Source organism: Procambarus clarkii, chromosome 14 (assembly GCF_040958095.1).
Source record: "Procambarus clarkii isolate CNS0578487 chromosome 14, FALCON_Pclarkii_2.0, whole genome shotgun sequence".
NCBI classification, from domain to species: domain Eukaryota; kingdom Metazoa; phylum Arthropoda; class Malacostraca; order Decapoda; family Cambaridae; genus Procambarus; species Procambarus clarkii.
The window spans coordinates 9,603,825-9,627,709 of record NC_091163.1 but is presented as its reverse complement, the minus strand read 5'-3'; the positions used below and the strand labels follow the sequence as shown (position 1 = coordinate 9,627,709).

At 40.2% G+C, this 23,885-nt stretch overlaps 2 protein-coding genes across 3 annotated transcripts; one reads left to right on the top strand and one right to left on the bottom strand.

Moving 5' to 3' along the window:
* The first annotated feature begins 586 nt into the window (after positions 1 to 586).
* Positions 587 to 13,211, top strand: LOC123771275 (major facilitator superfamily domain-containing protein 8). 2 transcript variants are annotated; one of them, XM_045763751.2, is made up of 9 exons: positions 587 to 679; positions 7,241 to 7,271; positions 7,464 to 8,118; positions 8,836 to 8,998; positions 9,131 to 9,246; positions 10,860 to 10,999; positions 11,647 to 11,760; positions 11,930 to 12,078; positions 12,215 to 13,211. In XM_045763751.2, exons 3-9 carry the CDS (start codon positions 7,997 to 7,999, stop codon positions 13,130 to 13,132), a joined length of 1,722 nt encoding a protein of 573 aa, XP_045619707.1. In that variant the 5' UTR covers positions 587 to 679; positions 7,241 to 7,271; positions 7,464 to 7,996; the 3' UTR covers positions 13,133 to 13,211. The 2 variants fall into 2 exon arrangements, with proteins under 2 accessions (XP_045619707.1, XP_045619715.1); XM_045763759.2 differs by lacking the exon at positions 7,241 to 7,271.
* A 7,391-nt stretch (positions 13,212 to 20,602) lies between these two features.
* On the bottom strand, positions 20,603 to 21,532 carry LOC123769747 (integumentary mucin A.1-like). The gene has a single exon (XM_069324663.1). It carries the CDS (start codon positions 21,530 to 21,532, stop codon positions 20,603 to 20,605), a length of 930 nt encoding a protein of 309 aa, XP_069180764.1.
* Between the last annotated feature and the right edge of the window lie 2,353 nt (positions 21,533 to 23,885).

Genomic DNA, 23,885 nt, shown 5'->3' with positions numbered 1-23,885 from the left:
TCTATCTGACATAACTGTCCTCAAATAACATAACTGTCTCTAACTAACATAACTCTCTGATACAATATAAACACACACCAGAACGGCCTTGTTATGTAAGAACATAAGAACATATTAGCACGTAAGAACATAAGAATAAAGATAACTGCAGAAGGCCTATTGGCCCATACGAGACAGCTCCTATTTATAACCACCCAATCCCACTCATATACATGTCCAACCCACGCTTGAAACAATCAAGGGGGACCCCACCTCCATCACGTTACGCGGTAATTGGTTCCACAAATCAACAACCCTGTTACCGAACCAGAATTTACCCACAAAAAATATGTAACGTGACACATGGTCCCTGTGTCCCCCCCCCCCCCCCCCCCCCCGCTTGCAGGACACACTGTTAATGTACCGTCTTCCTGAATGTTGCCAGAACTAGAAGAACAGTTCATTTATGAGCTGAGAATATTGAGTGATACATTTATCCCGACACATACGCGTAGAATGTCTCCGTTAACTTGCTTCACGAGGGAAATATATTTTAATCATGAGATAACTGAGAGATAGTGAGATTATGTATATGTCGATAAGGCTTTGCTGATAATTATACCGCTGCGTTTGTGAGGTATTCAGCGTGTGGTTGTCTCGGGGAGGCCTCTGACTGGTGGCAGAACTTGAAACACTGCAGGTGAGGTGTTCAGTGTTCACAGGTGAGGTGTTCACAGGTTCAGTGTTCACAGGAACGTGTAGGCAGTGAGTGTCAGTCGATACCAGCACTCACACTCGAGCCATATATCACTATATGTACTGTGAGTGTGAGTGTGTGTGTGAGTGTGTGTGTGTGTGTGTTCAGGTTTGTGTCATGCTCACTACTGTCAAGACTGTCATACTAGAACACCAGTGTCAGGGCAAGTAGCCTCAGTTTCCACTCTTGCATCTTCACTTTCGAATATTTTCAACGTTTCAACGATTAAATAACCTTCTAAAGCCGTATATTATATATTAATTGAATAATGCAACGTTGAACATCAAATATCATATGAACAACTGTCATATATTCATCTCCCTGTTTACGTTTACAAAATGTTACTTACAGCTGGAAAAACTTTTTTCCACCAAAAAAACTTTTTTTCACAAAAAAAAACTTTTTTCCACAAAGACAAACCTGCTAGATATCGTTACCATTGTTCGTTATCACTCAGAACGCACCATTCACGTGAGGACATTATGAAGTCTCTAACATTGGTGAGCTTATAAGATAACTGTCTGTTGTTATTGCATGTAAGTGGACTAAAGATCATTAAGATATGATCACCACTACGTTAAGTCTTACCTATCAGCGTCAATATTACCGAGAAGTGAGTAGTGGGATATTGACCTATTCTAACTGATCAAAAGGGGAACAAATTTCGTCAAATGATGAGCATTAACCAACATCTAAATCACAAAAATACACGTAAAACAGTATTGATGTATCAGAGAATGTTGATTGTCTAATATATCGTGGACGGAGACATCAGTAGCGTTGGGAGAGAATGAAACTTCACGTCTGACTTAAGAATGCAATCTTCAATTTAAGTCCTTCACGCTGGAGATCTGCATCACGTAGCCAGCGTGACGTTCTGCAGGGTGCACATGCAACCATGCACGATCCGTTAGTGCAGGACTTACGTCTCTTTTAATAGGTATCTCTGGACGGGCAGCTCAAGGGTGTTGCATTGGCTATTGCACACCAGTTCCATGAGCTGTCAATGCGGGTCATACAAGTCATCATTAGAATTCATCATTGCATTCTTCAGGCTTGGATTAAAAAGAAGAATAAGGTGGTAGATTCATGGTGTGGCGAGTCCCTTGAGGTCATGTGAAATCATCTCAAGCCATGACCTCATCAAAGGTCATGTCAGGTCATCCCAAGCCATCCATCCGTCTCAATGCTTTTCAAGTTCAAGTGCGTTTATTGAGACAATAAAATACATCAAAAAAAGGAATGGAATAGCTTAAGGCTATTTCTACCCTCAGTATCCCAATCTCTACCCAAAAATTTTCCATCATCTCTATCTTGTATAACAGATAGAGTCATACCAGAGAGATACCTGTTTGTTTAGGTATCTTAGCTCGTTTTCCATTGGCTTTGGGACATATGGAAGACTTAGATAGAGGACTCATGCTTCTCAGGCAGCTTTGAGTTCAGTGACCGTCATTCTGAAGTGAGAGTCCTTCACAGTAGGTCGTGTTCTCGTAGCTATCTCGGCCCAAGATAGCTAATGATAGCACCTCCAGGGACTCTGTTAAGTCTCTCTACACTTTGCATTCAAGTTAACTGGTTGATACCTGGTTGATACCTGGTTGATGGGCTTCTGGGAGTTCTTCTACTCCCCAAGCCCGGTCAGAGGCCAGACTTGACTTGATTTGACTTAACTACTGTACGACCCTCCCTTCTCCAATAGCGTCACGAGCGGCTTGACTCAAAGTTGCGTTAGTGACTAATGTCAAAGTCAGTGTTAGTGACTAACAAACTCTGCGTTAGCGCATGATTGTAAGACACTAAGGATGGTCGACAGTGACGGGATTGTCTTAGTGATTGTTAGATTAGCTAACTATACCAATCGTGACTGCGCTTGTTCATGCAGATGATTGGTAATAATCTTAACTTGCTGCCGATTGTGTGTTAAGTGTGAAATGCTACACCTTGAAGTGCCTTGTTTACAGCCCAAGTGTGTGTGTACTTTATGACGTGAAGGTCAAATCGCTTCGGTTAGTGCTTCGAGCCGTCGTCATTGTTCATTGTACCAAGTGTCGCGGCCCTGTCTCTCTCTCGCGTACCCCCCTCCTCCCCCCCGCGATCATTGTATTGATCACCTAGCTACAATGATGAGTAACTTCGCACGTGTTCACTACGTATTCACCACGTGTTCACCACGTGTTGTCTAGTCCTTGAGAGGAGAGGCAGAGGAGGAGGAGCCCACCATCCATCCACTCATCGAATGTATAATGGTTCGAATGATGATGATGATGATGATTCATACGAATTACATCCTTCGATGAATGTATGAATGATGAATCATTCATTCATCGAGTAGCGTGTGTGACGACATTCAGAGACTTGTTCAGGGATAAAAGGATTACCCCTAATCCTACACACAGACAGACAGACAATCTCTCCTAAAGTATAGATTCTTCCGGAGGCAAAAAAATACACAGGGATTGTTAATAGAACAATGAGACAGAAACAATATATAATCAAAAGAATAGAACATTGAACCAAAAACAATATACAATCATTATCAGTAGAAAATATAATAAAATCATTTTGATAAATCTATTTGTATGACAGTTTTCTTGGAAACTTCAAAATTATAAAGATAATCTTCATGTACATGTTTGTATTTTGAGTGAGTTCCATTATTATTAACAATATAATTAGAAAAGAAGTCTGAGTAAAGTAGATTTGAGGTCTAGAATAGAGGTCTGAGTAAAGTAGAATAGAGTGTTAGTCCACTACGGGCTCACCATAGCCCGTGCTACTTGGGAACTTTTGTTCCGAGTAGCTGAATCTAAAAACAACAACAACAGTAGAATAGAGGTCTAAAATAGAAGTCTGCGTAGAGTAGAATAGAGGTCTAGAATAGAGGACTGAGCAGCAAGTCGTGGCTATTGCTTATCACCCTCCAGCACTGTATGCCCAAACAGCTTCACTACATTATCTAAAAACTGTGATGACAAATCATGAAGTAAGGCGATTGCATCATGGAGATCTTGGATGAGAACCCACATGTGTTGGGGGAGTAGAAGAACTCTCAGAACCCCATCAAGCAAGCAGATATGTGGCGTGGGTATCCAGGAATGACACAGCACATATGGATCCAATGAAAACATCAGGGCGTACAGATTAGATCTAGCAGAGGTCTTTATGCCTTCCTGGACTTTCTGATTGGGGCTGGCATGAGAGATTCGGAACAACCAGGATAGGGGGCTGGTATGAGGGCTTCCGACCGTCCACAAGTGGGATGGTATGTGGGATACATCTGGCTTGAGGAACAGGAGGGGTTACAGAACATTCAGATTAGGGCTGGAATGATGGGTTTCTATGCGTCCAGATTGCATAAGGGCCTCACGACATGATACAGTTGAGGGAGTTAACTCCCTGCTTCATTGTCAGTCCTGGTTCAAGGTAACATTGTATCGTCATCTCCGATAACAATTGATAACGTTATGATGGGAGTTGCTCAGCGCTGGCACGTCACCCTCAAACTCTAGTTGGATAAAAAAATATTAATTTAAATAACGTGACTATGAAGGTTGAATATAAAGAAATCCTGTTTTAATTGTGTATTATTAATCAAACAAAAGGATCAGGAAGGATCTACAGCGTATACAAGAAGGAGGAGGAAGGCGAGATAACACGATAAACAAGCTTGAACAACAAACTGAAAAAAAAATATTATTATCAATTGGCACCTTAGCATACACCTTGCCCACAGAGAAGCAAGCCAACGATGACTAGGACAATAAAGTGTAAAAAAAACACAGCCATTGAGATGTTTGTGGGTGATTTAAAACACAATTACCCACTCTCATACAAGGAGTTTATATGTTTTAAAAAATAAATAAATATGATAAAAAAAAATAATAAAAATAAATAAAATATGATAAATATAATAATAAAATAAAAAACGAAAATAAAAAAAAAAACGCGTTTCACTTTGTTTATGCACAGATTAATAGTAATAACCAGAGGGTTAATATTAAACAAGGGTTATTATGAAGTAAGCACGAAAAAACAATGTTTTAAAAAGTAATTATTAATCTCCATGTCTTACGGCTCTCATGTGATTTTTTTGTAGATCTTACTCACTACTTACAGTGGGAGAAGCAACACTTTGCAAGCAACACAGAAATACAAAGTCACACATACACCATAACTATACAGCTTTTAACCCTTGATTTGCTACTCTGTAAAGAATCCAATCCAACCTAACCTAACCTAACCTAACCTAACCTAACCCTAACCGAATCAGCAACGTAGTGCCCTATATAATTGCTGATAAACTTCTTAATAAATATAAACATTCAAAGACTGAAAAAGATGCAGAGATTTGTAAACAAAACCGTAACCCAAACAACCCACCTAACCCATCGAGTCCGTTGCATACAAAATGCAGATGTTTGCGAGCCTTTACTGACATTGTAGATTGCATTAATAACGTTGTTTACCATAATGTAAACAAAAAAAACCCACGACCAATTGAGATGAACGATTAAACGAGATAACACTTTGAGTAAACAAATCATTACTATTGATCTCAACGATGGAAAAGATTGCAGAAGATGTCAACAGAAACAGAGTTACAAAACCTGGCTAATGATTATTGTATAAACAATTCTGTGAGACAGAAGATATAAAACAATACAGACACTAGACGGAATATAAGATACAACAGATTAAATCACACAGCCAATAACAGAATCGAAAATGTCAGAACGGTTACTATACTACAGAAGTATGCAGTCATTTACATAAGGAAACAGAAACGGAATAGAATGTCATTGCCAACATACAAACAAATGCAGAAAATACTCCTTAAACAGGATCATTCCACTTGAAATACACTGCTGTTATTTCCACTTGAAATACACTGTTCTTATTTCCACTTGAAATACACTGCTGTTATTTCCACTTGAAATACACTGTTCTTATTTCCACTTGAAATACACTGCTGTTATTTCCACTTGAAATACACTGTTCTTATTTCCACTTGAAATACACTGCTGTTATTTCCACTTGAAATACACTGTTCTTATTTCCACTTGAAATACACTGCTGTTATTTCCACTTGAAATACACTGTTCTTATTTCCACTTGAAATACACTGCTGTTATTTCCACTTGAAATACACTGTTCTTATTTCCACTTGAAATACACTGCTGTTATTTCCACTCAGAAACGCGTTTAATTTCATTAGTCATCAGGGGCTTGATTTGTCAGGCAGTTGTACAATGACTTACGAACCTGTACAACTTTTTCTCTTCAGCATTTAGCGAGTTTTTGTACATTTACTAAACAGTTCATGAGCTGCGAAGCACTAGGAGGCTGTTAATAACATTTGATTCTTTATAACTATATTAATATTTGATTGTTTTTTTTAACTTCATTAACATTTGATTGTTTATAAATATATTAACATTTGATTGGGAAGTATCGATGCTGATAAGCTGATTAATAAATGTAAAAAATGCTGATAAACATCTTAATAAATGTAAAAAAAATGCTGATAGACATCTTAATAAATGTAAACACTCAAAGACTGAAAAAAATACAGAGGTTTGTAAATAGAGCTATAAATGAATACAGAATCCTAGCCCAGAGGCCCAGCCCCCACCAGAGCTAGGGGAAGCCTCTAGCAGGGAAGCTTGCTAGGGAAGCCCTGCTAGGAAGCTCCAAGCAGGGCTCAAATGTTCTTGTGGAAGGCAAGGAATGCTGCAGAATGGAGTGATACATTTGATAATTAATGCGCAAGAATATCTAAGATTATTTTTATTATTACCTACGAGAAACAGTGATCCACAATGGGAGCTCATTTGAACCATGCAAAATTTTAGCCATAGTTACACCTCATAGCCATATATATATATATATATATATATATATATATATATATATATATATATATATATATATATATATATATATATATATATATATATATATATATATATATACATATATATATATATATATATTCGTAAGGGTAAAAATATTCATTTGGTGTATATATTAGGAATATTTACACCCAAAATTAGTCATATATTCACCCAAAAACCACCGTAACTACTATGTACAACAACCCTGCAACTGCTATGTACAACAACCCTGCAACTGCTATGTACAAAAACACCAGCTAATATGTACAACAACTGTAACTAATACATAGTTTTTTGTTATATGTAACTAAATTTTGTGACATCACAGAATATCGATCAGAAAATGAGTATCTTAAGTAGACAAGTGTACACATATAAACTAGTGGTAAGTGTCTTAAGTAGTCAAGAATAGTCATAAACTATCCGAAGAAAGCTAATATACTAGTTATACTAGTTATAGTACCCTTAGTTAGGTACCCTTACTTATACTAGTTAAGTACCCTTAGGATAGCCAAAAAGATACCCGTAATACACTTTTAGGAATTTGATAGAAAATTTTAGTTTTTTTGTTAATTTGAATAAAGTAAAACGTCCTCTTTTCTTACAGGTCGGTGTTCAATCCCCGACTATCCAAGAAGGTGGGCACCATTCCTTTCCCTCTTCCTATCCTATATCCATATTCCCTCATCCCTTCCATGTGCTATATAGTCGTAATGGTTTAGTGTTTTATCTTCATAATTCCATTACGTTTGAATAACGTGAGGATAACTTCCAAATACATTTGTGTAGATATCACATGATGATACTAATTTGCGTTTCCGATCCCACAGGTGGAACCGGTAGCCTTATAAGAAGAACCACAACACAGTATTGGATCTTCTAGCATCTCTTAAGTGCTGTCCCAAGAAAGTGCTGGCTGAACTTTGTACCCTTGTTGAAAAAAAAAGTTGAGTTCCTGCACATAACTCAAGAAACCAGAAAATGATTTGCAGCTAAACTTTTTCTTACAAGTTATAGAAACTAATATTTTGTTTTCCTTCGTTAATCTTCGAGTGAATAATACGATTAAAGAAGAAGAAGAATTGATAGATACACAAAAGCAAGAACGTGATTAATATGTGATTAATATGTGATTAATTCAAGTTCAAGTATGTTTATTTGAGATAAGCAATAAATACATCTCAAAGGGATAGAGTAGCTTAGGCTATTTCTACCCCCCCCTAAGTGATTAATAATATCAGCGGGGCATTGCCGTTTTCCGAACGCTGCAGAACCCTCTGGCCGTTTTCTCAGGGAAAACGGAGGTGTCACTCAGGGGGGGTGTCTCTGTCATTACAAGAAAACCCGAAGGAACTCCAGCAGAATGGGAGGGGTTCTGGGAACCAGTGGTTCACTGGTGATTGACCACACCATGGACGACGTGCCTCTACACCAAATGAGGAATGATTCGCTCAGACATGGTTCCATCGCTACGATCACCGGAGGGTAGGTACTCACCATGTTATCCCGGTTCATCGCTTTGGCTCAAGCACTGGTTCAAACCGCAGGTCATACGGCAAGGAATTGTTAGTTTACATAGCAGGTAGTCTGGTAGTCTGTCAATTCTCGGACCAGTAATATTTGTAGTTTTTTCAGAGTAAAAAAGTTGCTTAGTTTAACATGCGTGAAAGATGCGGTTTTCTACTATGAGTGAATTAGTTTACTATGGAGTGGAGGTTGAAAGTTTGTTTCCTTCTATGGGTGAGTTAAGAACATAAGAACAAAGGCAACTGCAGAAGGCCTATTGGCCCATACGAGGCAGACCCTATTTATAATTTAGTTGCAAGTTCCAGGCCAAAACCTTGAGGCAGTTCTGGGTTTGAGTGAGCGAGTCAATGAGTGAGTGAGTGAGCGAGTGAGTGAGTCTGTGAGTGAAAAAAATCCGTTGATTGATTTACAGTTGAGAGGCGAGCCTAAATAGCCAGACCTCAACCTCCGAAAGCACAACTAGTTGAATACACACACGTATACACAGTATCTAGAACTCATTTTCCAGATAACACAAACAGCTAAAAAAAAAAAAATCATACTCTCGACTTATGTAAACAAGGTTTTAATGGAGTACCTTACACCTCTAATCTGGTCGACTCCCAGAAGCAAACAAACTCGCTTAATACGTTTTTTTAAGATTGATGTTAAACCAGTCCCTTTACGACATTCCAGGGACTCACCTCCTGCCTACAAAGACGACCCAGCTAGACTGCTAGAGAAACCAGAGGAGCGGAGGGCGCGGAAGAGATCCCACTGGGTAGCTTACACCACCATGTTCGTCATGTCTATCGGGTTTTCCATTGTCCTCAGTGGCGTCTGGCCTTACCTTCACGAGGTCAGTGTGTGTTTCAGTATCCTCCTCTCGCTTTATAACGATATTAATATGTACATTTATAATGCATATTTCTAATTATTTCGCCGGGAGACTATTTGAGTGATAGACGTGGCGTTATTTATCACTTAACAGCTGGATAAAAATCTGCAAAAGGAGTCGTTGGGTTGGGTCATTGCAGCGAATCCTCTGGGACAGATGCTGGCGTCTCCTCTTCTTGGTCTGTGGGGAAATAAATCTGGCAGTATCAGGTAACACCATATATATATATATATACATATATATATATATATATATATATATATATATATATATATATATATATATATATATATATATATATATATATATATATATATGCACTACGTAAGGAATCTCTCATGAATCGGTAAAAGGCACCATTAGGTGTCAAAAAGGTAACAAAAAAGAGGCCTGGTCGAGGACCGGGCCGCGGGGACGATAAGCCCCGAAATCATCTCAAGATAGGTGAGATGGTGTTCACCATTTACCCAATTATGTACTGTACGTGAGGGGCTGGCAATGCTAGAAACGATTACTTAATTCCATTCACTACCTTCTTAACTGTGTTGCAAAGTTTTTTTTTCTAGATTTTACAAAAAAAATATACGCTCTATAATATAATAAAATATAATAATAATATAATAATATAATAATAATATAATAATAATATAAAATATAAGCCATGCGGTCATTAACTAAATGTCATAATTTCAAAGATATATTTACACCTAAATTACCTAGCCTCCTCAATAACTGGATTACTTTACAGAGACCATCAAAGACTGGTATAATATGTCGTTGGTGGATAATTGATGTCATGTCATCCTAAGAAAGAAATGCAGGTCTCCAGCAACACTTAGGCATAAAGTTTATAAATGTATTCCACGGTGCAGATAACCTAGTCAGCCTTCCCCCCTCTAGCGAGAAACATGATCATGATGTTTCATCATCATGATGATGAAACATCATGATGATGAAAATCATCATCATCACTATAGCCGTTATGAGAAGAGGCCAGCAAGAAGCGGCCAACATGTTGAAATCAATGCCTTTTACTTCGGGATTCCACACGTGTAGTGGCAGCTAGGCTATGTAGCAGGAGCTAGGTTATGTAGCAGAAGTAGATATTGCCAGCATTACTGTAACGCAGAGCTCTGTGCTGCTCATCTGCACTTTTATCCATTCATGTACTCTCACTACAGGGACGATTTATGCAAATGAGTTGAGCTGGGTGATCACACCCCCTCTCCCTCTCTGCACAATGATTAAGGAATTAACCCCTAAAGCCTTTCCAGTGAGTTCAAAATATGTTAGCTAATATTTTTGTGATTATACTCTTACTATTTCCTCAGATTTCCTCCAAGATGACGATAAGAATTTCCATTGAATAAAACTCACCATTAGAATCCTAGACTACTCTTATGTCTCTTCCAACTTAAATGTTTTTTGTGAAAATCCACATTGATAAAGTCTACTACTTTCTTTTCGTCGAAAAAAGTTATAAAATAAATGTTAGTCTGTTAGTTATGAATGATTTCCGGAAAACCCATGCATGGAATTTTTAACTAGATTGTTTCTTTATGTGGATTCGAATAATTGCTTCCGTGAGTTAAACCAGCTCCCAAAGTTGATTTCACTTGCCGTTAATTACACGCAATTATCGTTTATACATTGTTTCTTTTTATACACTGGCGCAACCTCTGCACATTTCCACTCATGTGAAACTGTTATTTCGGGTCATGAATAACTTACTGCAATACTAATAGATATCATAATTTAAGCCTTAACTGTGATATTATTGAATTGTTCTGGTTTTCATATTTCTTCCTATCTACATCAACAGGTTGGCCTGCCTCAGCACCGTAGTTATGTTCATCTTTGGCAACATCATGTACTCGTTACTGTCGTTGTTCAACAACATGGGAGAAATGGCACCGTACTATGCTATGATCGTCTCGAGATTCATCGTTGGTGTCAGCTCAGGTGCCATTCAATTCAACTTTGCCGTTTTCTATTATTTTATTTCTGAATGCGAGAATCTCGTCAGTTATTTTGAGTTACCCATTAAATATATTGTGCATAAACAACAACAAAAAATGTATTATTGTTTGCATAGAAGTTTACTGGAAGCCATAACTGCCTCACAGGTTACACTGATGACCTGTGTGGTACACAGCTGTTTCATTGTCAAAATTAGATTCTTTAGCAGTGCTATAGGTAAACAAAGTTCTTAGAAGTCAAAACGTAAATGAAGCACTTTAGATTTTGACACTCTCCGTGTACTGGCTGTCACTTGACCTCCTTTTGTTGTCTTAATAAATGTTACCTTTTGGCTCCGCAGACCAAACACTTAAAAAATAATGCATGGATATTGACACTACCTTTTAAATGGCATACACTCATTTATCTTCCACTCTTTAATGGGTAATCACGGCGCCATTACCTGTACCCCCCTTCACTCCTGACTACCACTCTGAATGCTGAGTACCACTCTGAATATTGAGTGAAGCTGTGAATGATACTGTAAATGTTGGATATAAAAGGTGAAAATTGAATAATGCATTTACCTCTGAGTGAAGCTGTTATACATGTTGAGTGAAGTAGTTACTGATGCCCCACTGTGCCTACAGCCAACGTCACACTGTGTCGCTCCTACCTGGCCTCCTCCACCACCCTGCAGGAACGCACTGTGGGCATCTCAATCATCGCTGCTGCCCAAGCCCTTGGCTTCGTCATCGGGCCAGGTCAGTCCCACTGGTGATTAGGTCCCTAGGTCACTACTGGTGATTAAGTCACTTGGTCACTGTTAATGATTTGGACACTTGGTCACGTACGATTAAGAGAAACGAGCGACAAACTCACGCAATAAATGGATGCCAATTTAGATTATAATTTGATTGCTCTCTCATGCAGGTATCCAGGCGATACTAACTGTGGCAATCCCTGACGGCGTGGACACGGGAGTGAGCTGGTTTGTTTGGGACAAGTTTACAGCAGCCGGATGGGTAGCTGGTTTACTAGGATTTATTAACCTTGTACTACTGTTGCCTTGCGTCTTTACGGTAAAGAGTATATTATTTTCCGTTTCCATGCTAAATATATTTTATAGTGAGTTGACATTTTATCTTAACTTTAAAATTATAAATTTCTCGTGGACTTGTTAATTCAAATTTTGTCTAATATTTTTTTTTTTTGCAGGAGTACAACATTGCAGACAAGGAGCGCGAAATGTTAAAATTATCTCGCCAAGACGACGAGAACATGAAGCTGCCGAAACCGAATTACGTTGGCATTTGTGGAGTACTTTTTGCCTTTTTCATCGTCCTGAACATGTACGTGCTGCTAGAGACCCTGGCCGTGCCCTTCGTGATGGACCAGTACGCCTGGTCGGAGTCCAAGGCTATGATTGTGGTGGGTGTGGCGCTCAGCGCTGGAGGTCTCTTGTCCAGCTTCATATATGTCCTTAACGGGATACTCTCAAAGAAATACGATGAACGAAAGGTAGTGATTTTACTGGGATTACTTCCAATGATTGTGGGGACTTTCCTCTTTTTGCCTTGGGGGAATGGCAAGATTCACATACAAGTGTGTCACCTTGCAGGTGATAACACCACGACAGTTATGACCACTACAGAGCTGACTACTGCAAGCGGAACACCGGAAACTGACTACATCAGTTATCTCTTGGCTGAAGCTACCAACGACACAACACAAATATGTGACTACGGATGCCCCGCAAGTCAGACATGGTGCGAAAATACCCCGAAACTCCCCGAAGTGCAACTTCTGATCGCGTTCATAATCACCTTTTCCGGTTACCCTGTGGCTCAGGGCATAATCCAGGCCATATTTTCCAAGATGCTAGGACCCAAGCCACAGGGTGTCTGGATGGGCATACTGACTGGAGTTGGCAGCTTCAGTCGTATCATGGGTCCTATATTCGTCTCCTACGTGTACACGGACTTCGGCACCAGATGGTGCTTTGGAATCCTGAGCTGTGGAATGGTTCTGGCTCTTGTGGATTTAATCGTTTTTTACAAACGCCTCATCCCGATGAAGCTGCCAGATGTGAATAACAAGCACGCGTACGACGGCCCGGCATCTGAGAGATCCTAGTTGCTATCCGATTAGATTTTATTGACTTGATATGGAATATTATTTAGAATGTAATTCAAATATAATTCGTTTTACTATACAGAGATATTTGTTTACGCAACTTCTTTGATAACGCTTATTCTTAATGGTATATGAAGCAGTACAATTGGTCATAATTCTTTATGTAAACAGCGGGCGTGCACATAATTTAAATTGAAATAAGTTTATTGAGGTAAAATACACACAAAGGGATGAGGTAGCTCAAGCTATTCTCACCCCGTTCAGTACATCGTGTTAATACATACATATACACACATCACAAACAATAAACATATTACCAAACATTCTGAGAGATAAACATCTACATTTCCTAGAGGCGTGCACATAGACAGACAGATACACACACAAACATACTCTAAAAAGGACACCAAAACAGATGGAAATATTTGTCTCTTCAAGGTTGAAAGGGGATGGGGAGGAAGGGTAGGGAGATAGCAGAGATAGAAGGAATGGAGGTGAAAATAGGGAAGATTTGAAAAAAGAGAGGGGGGGGGGGGCTGGGAAGAGGGAAAAATGGGGATGGAACATGGGACGTTAAAGGGAAAAGGAAGGAAGGAAGAAAGAAGGATGGAATGAGGGAGAAACAGACTATCTCAGGGCACTATGGGCATCCCTCCTGGCATAGATATATATGATGCCCTGTAAGGGAGGCAAGCATGTCGTGTAGGAACACACATTGCTAACACATCATCAGTAGAGTGCAACACCAATACAATACTGTATTGTAGATTGATACAATACAATACTGTATTGTAGATTGATACAATACAATACTGTATTGTAGATACAATAACAGTATTGTAGATACAATAACAGTATTGTAGATACAATACTGTTATTGTATCTACAAGTATAGTAGATACAATAACAGCATTTGGCAGTGTTCAGAAGAACAGAACACCACCAGAACAGTAATAGTGGTGTTCTCTTACATGCAAAAAGACTGAAAAACAAATAATAAATACTGATGTTATGCGGGTTGCCTCCCGATAGGCTCAGGGTCATGAGGTTAAAGTGCATTAAAGATCTTGAATAAGTTGAATGATAAGCTCATCGTGGAAATCACGGACCCCCAGTGGGACCAAATTCCTGTTCCAGTGCCTCAGCCTTGCAATTTCCTGTCCAATGCTTCCATTGTAATGCATTGCAATGCTTTCTGTGTCCCTGACACACGTTCGACCTCAAAGCAGCTGCAGGCGTTTTAAATTTTTAATTTTATTTATTTTAAATAAATTCAGGAAAGTCATTTAGGAATATAACATGAATGTAACATGTAATTTAACTCTGCCACATAAAAATGGGGAGGCAGGAGAAAATAAAATGTTCACTGGTTATATTGTGGAGCCCAAGAAATTTAGGTGTAGAATGACATAGCTACTTCGTGATATAGCGTCTAACCGTCTCTGCGTTCAGAGGAGCTACTGATCCAATGGCTAGAAGCAGTGCGTGCTTTTAGCAACCTTTCAGATATGTTTTTTTTTTTTTTTTTGAGATATATACAAGAGTTGTTACATTCTTGTAGAGCCACTAGTACGCGTAGCGTTTCGGGCAGGTCCCTGGAATACGATCCCCGCCGGGAAGCATCGTTGTTACAACCAAGTACACATTTTACTGTTGCGTTAAACAGAGGCTACAGTTATGGATTTGCGCCCATTAAATCCTCCCCGGCCAGGATACGAACCCATAACAAAGCGCTCGCGGAACGCCAGGCGAGTGTCTTACCACTACACCACGGAGACTGTTACCCCACCTTCTGATATGTGAGGGAATGAACACTATTTTCACCACAAGCTTATTTATCCAAGTGCTTTGCTGCCGGCGGACTAGTAGAGAAGATTCCAATAGAGTAATTTACAGATTAGGCTGAAACCCCCGATGCAAGGGTCACTGAAGAATTACGCAACAATGGCAGTAATGTGAAATCGAAGAGAAAATTACCTATTCAAACACCGATTACTGACGAAACAGATGTATCTCGCCTAATGCTTTAAAAAGTAAACATGTCATTTTATACTGTAAGTGCCGAGGATACATTGTCTGGAAAGCCTTCCCCCGAGAACTGTCCCATAAGTATATGTCATTCTTAAACTCGAACTAGTGTTTGTTTAGCGAGTGTGTGAAGGAATGTGCCATGTTTAGCGAGTGTGTGAAGGAATGTTCCATGTTTAGCGAGTGTGTGAAGGAATGTGCCATGTTTAGCGAGTGTGTGAAGGAATGTGCCATGTTCAGCGAGTGTGTGAAGGAATGTGCCATGTTTAGCGAGTGTGTGAAGGAATGACTGGTATTGGCAATACTGTGGCATTTGTTTTCTATTGTAGTCTGGTAAAGGGCAATAAATTTTAGTAGTGCCGAAGTGACAGTAAATGCGGTTCTTAATCGAGTACAGTCTGAATGTCACTCATTTGTTCCCAGCGCGCTACGGAGTATATACTATGTTTGGGAAAATACCCTGGGTTTATATGTGGGAAAATACTCGGGAATACCCCAGAGCATAGGTTCGAATCCTCATCATGGCTTTAGTTATATTATAATTATATTGGTTGACGAGAAAGCACTTTCGATGATGATAAGCTAACAGAATGATATTGTAATTTGGAAAATACAGAGATAAAAATACAAAAACAATGTTCAGATTCAGCTGACATCATGGGATGAAAGTTTTATCCTTAAATACCCTTTTAATAAGATTCAGATGATGAGTCACAATAACGAGGCTGATGAGTTAACACCCAACCGACTCATCTGAATCATATAACTCGACCCAGAATTAGCATCATTATTATTATTGCCATATTGAAAACTGTACGCGCTCATCACGCAAAAATTAAGAAATATATATAATCAAAATACTGATCCTTTAAAATTTAAAAACAAAATTATATTACTTATAGAGTTAATGGCTTGTGTGTTGATAAGCCGAGCAAAATATTTCTATAAGCAAGTGCGAGTACGGGTTGGGTTATATATGAAGTATTCCTGCAGTGTTAGTGATATTGTAGGTGTGAGGGGAAGAAAGGAATAGGGAGAGAAGGGGACAAAGAGGGGGGAGAAGAAACGGGTGAGAGGGGAGAAAGGGAGGTGAAAAAGTTGGCAAAGAGGGAGAGAAAGGAGGAATAAAAGGGGAAGAGACAAACGTTAACTTGGAGATCTCTTACCCCCTTCTAGTATTAAGCAATAAGATAAGGTTAATTCAGGTTAATAATACTTAAAGATAATACAATATTCCGTTTTTTAATAATAATAATAATAATATACATCATAGTGTTTGAAACAATTAAATGTAATTAAATTTAATTTAAAACAATCTCTAATGCCAATAAGTTTACAATACATATATACTGTCAGCACATTACAAGTCGTCTCACATGTACCATTAAAAATAACAATACAACTGTAATTATTATTTATGTTAATGATTACATTACGAACCAAATTACAATTTATATAAAAAATCTCAATTTAAATTGCAAATATTATAAATTATTTTTCAAATAACATTAAGATACATATAAAATCTCATAAAACCCAGCACAAAGAGTCATAATGAAAATATCTTAATAAATTCTTACCTTTATAACCACTTGTATACAACTTGTATACACCAAGACATGCACTCGGGAACTACTAGTGAGAGACAAACATACATTAGTGTGACTTCTCAAGGCACTACGGGCTCACCATAGCCCGTGCTACTTGGAACTTCTTGTTCCAGGTAGCGAATCTTTAACAACAACATGCAATAGTGAACATTTTTGTCTTTGTATACAAGACAGACATTCACTCGGAAACCATGGATAAGACATTCACGAATGTGAGACATTAAATACTTGGGAACATTTATAGAAAAACGGATATTCACTCGGGAACATGTATAGAAAACAGACATTCACTTGGAATATGTATATAAAACAGACATTCACTTGGGGACATATAGAAAATAAATTTACTCGGAAACATGTATAGAAAACAGACATTCACTCGAAAACATGTATAGACAACAGACATTCACTTGGGAACATATATAGAAAACAGACATTCACTCAAAAACATGTATAGAAAACAGACATTCACTCGGGAACTTGTATAGAAAACAGACATTCACTCGGAAACATGTATACAAGACAGACATTCACTCAGGTACTAAAGATATGTGACAAGTAACATAACAGAAAGTGGGGATATGGAAGAATAATTAAAGACATAGGGGAACTATTTAAAACTTAAGAAAATGTTTGAGGCTTATAAGATAAATTCCCAAAGTTGATTCCATGCAATAGGAAAGTAAATAATGGTCTGCAATATACGAGGACTCTCTCGGAAATATACTCGAGAGCAAAACAAATATTCCAAGGGCGCCCTGATGGTATAACAGGTGCATAGAGGTAAGTGGACGCAAATCAAATTATGCTAGGAATAAGCTTGAGGCATCATGGTAATATAAATACAAGAAGCATACTAAAATAATATTAGTGGCAAATATCAAAAGAAGCCCACAGGTATTGTAGGGCATACTATTGGAATACTAACTATATCATTCGTGTACACGAACGGTGTTTACTACAAAGGGAGGAGGTTAAGGATCAGAGAGTATGATATTAGGGATTAAATAAAAACCAATAAACGAAAGACTAAGCAAGTGGGCGAAGGAAGTGATTGATTGGGAAAAGGAGGAGATTAAGTCATAAATAAGACTCCCTTCTAAGGCAGTTGATCGTCTACCTTAGTATATTATATAATTATAATGTAAAAACAGACGATGGCGTCCTCGACAGCTAACCTTCTGTAAAATAAAGCTTGATCAACTGGTTGGCACACTAGACACGCTGAAACATAGTAATTAGCAGTGATAATAACAGCCCAGAATATCCAGGTTACAGAAGCCTCTTTAATTAAAAAAAACTGCATTGTCCTAATTTTACTTATTACATGGTTAAGAGAGGTGACCGGCTCTTTACGGATTTTCTCACTGATAGTACGTCACGTTAGTGTAATTTCTCTGTGTATCGACTGAAACCCCTTTTACAACATTTCCTAAAATTTGATTTTGAATTTATTTTCGTGAATATTGATACAATGGGTTCCTATTTTAAATTTATGGATAGGGTGCCTACTTCCCTGTGTTCTGGTATCGTATGTCTGTATAAATGTTAATGATTACAACATTGTAATGATGGATACGTTGGAAGGTCCATTGGGAACTTTCAGATTAGGATACTGGAGCACATGGGAATATCGTTCATGGCTTACCACTACTTATGCCAGCATTTTCAGAGATTAGAAATCTTTGAAACGAGATGAATCCTTCTTTGCATGATTCACATTTTAAAATCTTGAACACATGCACGAATGACCTGTTGGATTTTACAATAATGGAATCTTTATATATCAGGCAGCAACGGTCTCTGTGCTAAATAATGCTGGTTCAGCTGCTCAATTGTATGCTGGTAAATCACAGTAAACCTTTCGTTGGTACGTTATGTAGATTTTGTGATGTATACGCTTTAGTTTCCCCCTAATTTGTGACTTTTGGTACTCATTTTCAGTGACGGATTGTTTCATAGTTATATTTGTTTAATTAGGCAATGCAGTATATAAATTGATGCTCGGTATTATGTAATATTTAAGCTTCTTACAAGATTTTTAAATCCTAATCTAAAATTTGTATTAAATAGTTTTGCTTTGTATAAGATTTTTAATATTTGAAATTATAATTTCGAAGTAGTTGCGGGTATCATTTTTAGATCACATATGCTTCTATCTTTTAAGGTAAGTTGAATTGTCTTTTGTTTTATCTTTTTGTAAAATGGATTATTTGTATTTATCTTATTAATATGTATGTCTCTCAAGTTTGCGTCCTTGTATTGCTGGTTAATTTTAAATTTTTAGATCTGAGGATGAATACGAGAAATAATCGTAACGTCATAAATTTTAATTTTAAAATAAAGAAGAATTTAACAAGATGTTAGTCATGTCAATTGTTCTATCTCCTAATTTGCTATTTATTAAACAGTGACGTTTGCTAAGCTGTGTGTGTGTGTGTGTGTAGTCACAGATTTTGTGCCGGCAGGATCGAACATTAGCTCCTGGACCCCACCTTTCCATTTGCCGGTTGTCTAATACAATGACTCCCTGACCTGTTTCCTTATCCCATCTACTTTTTGAATGGAGTTTCCTTCCTGCTCCTTTAGTTCGGTTTATTTTCCCACTATTACGCTAAACGAAAACTTTCTAATATTTCTTTGACTCATCTGAGTCTCAAACTTCCATCCATGTCGTACTATTGGTATTCATAGTGAACATTTCCTATTTTTTTCACTCTGTCAGTCCCCCGATGTGTTTAATACGGCTATATCATGTATCGCATCTCTCTCCTATTTTCTAGGGTCGTCAGGTTTTGTTCCTTCAGTCTCTCTTCACCAACTCAACTACCTTCCGTCTCACTGTAGGTAGCTGAGTCTGATTGAGCAACGTTATTGTGACTCATCTATAATCATACTAGTTAGGTATGTTATGGATAAATATATCATGCCTGGTTCATAGCCAGCGAGCCTGAATCACCCATAAATATTCGGGTCATTCCTTATCATCAATTGAGCATGATCAGTGAGAATTTACATTGAATCGTAAATTGTTTGTAGCACACGCAGTATTCTGTGAATCACATGGCTGTTTCCTGTGTGGCATATGATTGGATCACGAAACATTCTTTCAGAATGACAGCTACGTTATCTGATTCCCAGATAATACGCATAAAGCACTTATTGTTTCGGTGAATGATGAATAAATTGCCTGGTTTACGAATAACCTCACCTGAAGTCGGGATAACGTTAATGAATCACGAAGAATTTACCTCGCTAATTAATACTCTGCCTGAATTGTGGACAATTTCTTTTAAACAGGAACATTTTTATTATATCACAGATAATATATCTGAATTTCAGATAATATGCGAGAACTTAAAAGATTCTTCCTGAACTCAAATACTATCCTCTGAACAAATCCACAAGGGCCGTGACGAGGATTCGAATCTGCGTCCAAGAGCATCCCAGACAGGTTCGAATCCTCGTCACGGCCCTTGTGGATGTGTTCATTTGATACATCGCGTTAGTGTGATCTCTGTGTGTACTCTCCTCTGTTCCTATTAATCTTCGTTAACTACAAATTTTCTGTTCAAATGACACAAATCTGTTTTTATTCCCTATAACATCACATGGGATGGACGGTAGAGCGACGGTCTCACTTCATGCAGGTCGGCGTTCAATCCCCGACCGTCTAAGTGGTTAGGCACCGTTCCATTCCCCCACCGTCCAATCCCAAATCCTTATCCTGATCCCTTCCCAGTGCTATATAGTCGTAATGACTTGGTGCTTTCGCCTGATAATCCCCCCCCCCCTTCCAACACAAATTAGCGTCTCTGAAATCAATAATTACTTAATTAATCTCGAACAACCTACCAGTGACTTGCGTCGTGGATGATGCTCCGCTAACTGATGCTGTTGTTACGGCTTCTGTTGTTTCTGCGGCTACTGTTGAAGTGGCTGTTGTGTCCGGTGATACGACGGTTATTCCTGTTGGGGTATTTACAACAGTAGTCGCCGTGGTTGTTATTGAATTCACAACCGTTGTTGTAGTTGTCGCCGGCGAACTCTCGGCTAGAGCTGTAGTTTCTCGTGGCAGATTTGTAGTTATATGAGGCGGCGCTGTTGTAGATGCGTCTTGTTGTGTTGTAGTTTTAGCTTGTTGGGTCGCTGTTGTAGGTGCGTCTTGATGTGTCACTGTTGTATTTTTAGCTTGTTGGGGCGCTGTTGTAGATGCGTCTTGATGTGTCACTGTTGTAATCTTAGCTTGTTGGGGCGCTGTTGTAGGTGCGTCTTGATGTGTCACTGTTGTAGTCTTAGCTTGTTGGGGCGCTGTTGTAGGTGCGTCTTGATGTGTCACTGTTGTAGTCTTAGCTTGTTGGGGCGCTGTTGTAGGTGCGTCTTGATGTGTCACTGTTGTAGTTTCAGCTTGTTGGGACGCTGTTGTAGTTGTAGCTTGAGGTATAACACTTGTAGTTGTAGACTGATGTATTTCTGCTAAAGCTGTAGTGGTAGCGTGCACCAGTGTTGTTCCAGCGTCTCCGGCAAGCGATTCAATGCGAGCTTGACACAGAGCATCACAGAAATCGGATGTGCAGTCGGCATTACAGTATCCTCTCCACCCCTGTTTACTCTCACTAGTTCTGCATGTTGGCAACCCGCTGGTCGTCGTCACACAGGCTTCCACACACTCCCCGGGCTTCGTACCTGTCGTTGCCGAGCAGGCTGCGTGAGAGGACGTCGTCCAGAGCGACCAGAGGAGGAGAGGCAACAGAGGCAACATCTTTGGCCAGGACACTCTGGTCCAACCAAGTGGTGGTACTAGAGGCCGGGGACGAGAGGCGAAGAGTGACAGTGACTACTCTTTGTTGTTTTGATTATAATAACTACCTCCCTCTCGTGGTGAGTTACGAGGATATCTCTTTTTTAAATGTTATCTTGCTTTAGAGCGCAGACATTTAGGGCGCTTACTGGATAGGCGTTTTCTATAATAATTACTAACTGTCCGAGCTTCAATTGAATTTTGATATGAGGTACTTAATCAACATTTAATTGGTTTAGCGCTTCTTGACTACACGGGAGACCTGCCTCGCTTCTCTGCAAGGTAAAACAGAATTAAATATGTATTAGTAATTCTTAGACTTGAGAGTTGTAAATGCAAAATTCATCATCATTTTCATCGCCTCCCGGTCTTTGACTTTTATTGTATGAAAAGGCATTAGTTTATGTTTTGCCGGTTCTGTACTGAAGCATCACGCACAGATGCTATCCTCACATCACAGTAGAACACCCAAAGTAGCTCCCACACCCTGCCATACACCCAAAGTAGCTCCCACACCCTGCCATACACCCACAGCAGCTCCCCCACCCTGCCATACACCCACAGCAGCTCCCCCACCCTGCCATACACCCACAGCAGCTCCCCCACCCTGCCATACACCAACAGCAGCTCCCTCACCCTGCCATACACCTACAGCAGCTCCCCCACCTTGCCATACACCCACAACAGCTCCCTCAACCTGCCATACACCCACAGGAGCTCCCCACCCTGCCATACACTCACAGCAGCTCCCCCACCTTGCCATACACCCACAGCAGCTCCCCCACCCTGCCATACACTCACAGCAGCTTCCCCCCACCCTGCCATACACCCACAGCAGCTCCCCCCACCTTGCCATACACCCACAGCAACTCCCCCACCCTGCCATACACCCACAGCAGCTTCCCCCCCCCCACCCTGCCATACACCCACAGCAGCTCCCCCACCTTGCCATACACCCACAGCAACTCCCCCACCCTGCCATATACCCACAGCAGCTCCCCCACCCTGCCATACACCCACAGCAGCTCCCTCACCCTGCCATACACCCACAGCAGCTCCCCCACCTTGCCATACACCCACAGCAGCTCGTCCACCCTGTCATACACCCACAGCAGCTCCCACACCCTGCCATACACCCACAGCATCTCCCACACCCTGCCATACACCCACAGCAGCTCCCCCACCTTGCCATACACCCACAGCAGCTCCCCCACCCTGCCATACACCCACAGCAGCTCCCCCACCCTGCCATACACCCACAGCAGCTCCCCCACCCTGCCATACACCCACAGCAGCTCCCCCACCCTGCCATACACCCACAGCAGCTCCCTCACCCTGCCATACACCCACAGCAGCTCCCCCACCTTGCCATACACCCACAGCAGCTCCCACACCCTGCCATACACCCACAGCAGCTCCTCCCCCACCCTGCCATACACCCACAGCATCTCCCCCACCCTGCCATACACTCACAGCAGCTCCCCCACCTTGCCATACACCTACAGCAGCTCCCCCACCCTGCCATACACCCACAGCAGCTCCCTCACCCTGCCATACACCCACAGCAGCTCCCCCACCCTGCCATACACCCACAGCAGCTCCCCCACCCTGCCATACACCCACAGCAGCTCCCCCACCTTGCCATACACCCACAGCAGCTCCCCCACCCTGCCATACACCCACAGCAGCTTCCCCCACCCTGCCATACACCCACAGCATCTCCCCCACCCTGCCATACACCCACAGCAGCTCCCCCACCCTGCCATACACCCACAGCAGCTCCCTCACCCTGCCATACACCCACAGCAGCTCCCCCACCCTGCCATACACCCACAGCAGCTCCCCCACCCTGCCATACACCCACAGCAGCTCCCCCACCCAGCCATACACCCACAGTAACAAACACAAACATTCAGAACTGTGGTGTACACTCCACTACACAAAACATGTTTAATTATTTTGTAAAACTGTGTTTAACATATTACTATCATGTCTATCATGATTTACTGTACATTAACTGTCTCTTGTTATCCATCATATATATTTAGATAAACAATATTTAAGGTCAGCTTTGGCCTGAGTCAGTCACTGACCTGGTCTGTGGTAATTTTACTCAGTCACTGATCTGGTCTTTGGTGACCTTGAGAGGAGGGGGCAGCAGTATTTTCCAAAATATATAAATAAAATATATGGCCTCCTCCCGTTCCTCACCTCTGAAGAGAGATGTTCTGAATTCGTGGGACGTGAACACAGGTTTTCGCACATTCCTTTGTTATTAAAAAGTCACAGAGAATGGGACATAATGCGACAGGGA

Coding starts and splice junctions, on each gene's coding strand:
- LOC123771275 (XM_045763759.2), top strand. CDS start 7,997: ATGGGAGGGGTTCTGGGAACCAGTGGTTCACTGGTGATTGACCACACC. Junction 9,247..10,859: donor AATAAATCTGGCAGTATCAG/GTAACACCATAT, acceptor CTACATCAACAG/GTTGGCCTGCCTCAGCACCG. Junction 11,000..11,646: donor CATCGTTGGTGTCAGCTCAG/GTGCCATTCAAT, acceptor CTGTGCCTACAG/CCAACGTCACACTGTGTCGC.
- LOC123769747 (XM_069324663.1), bottom strand. CDS start 21,532: ATGTTGCCTCTGTTGCCTCTCCTCCTCTGGTCGCTCTGGACGACGTCC.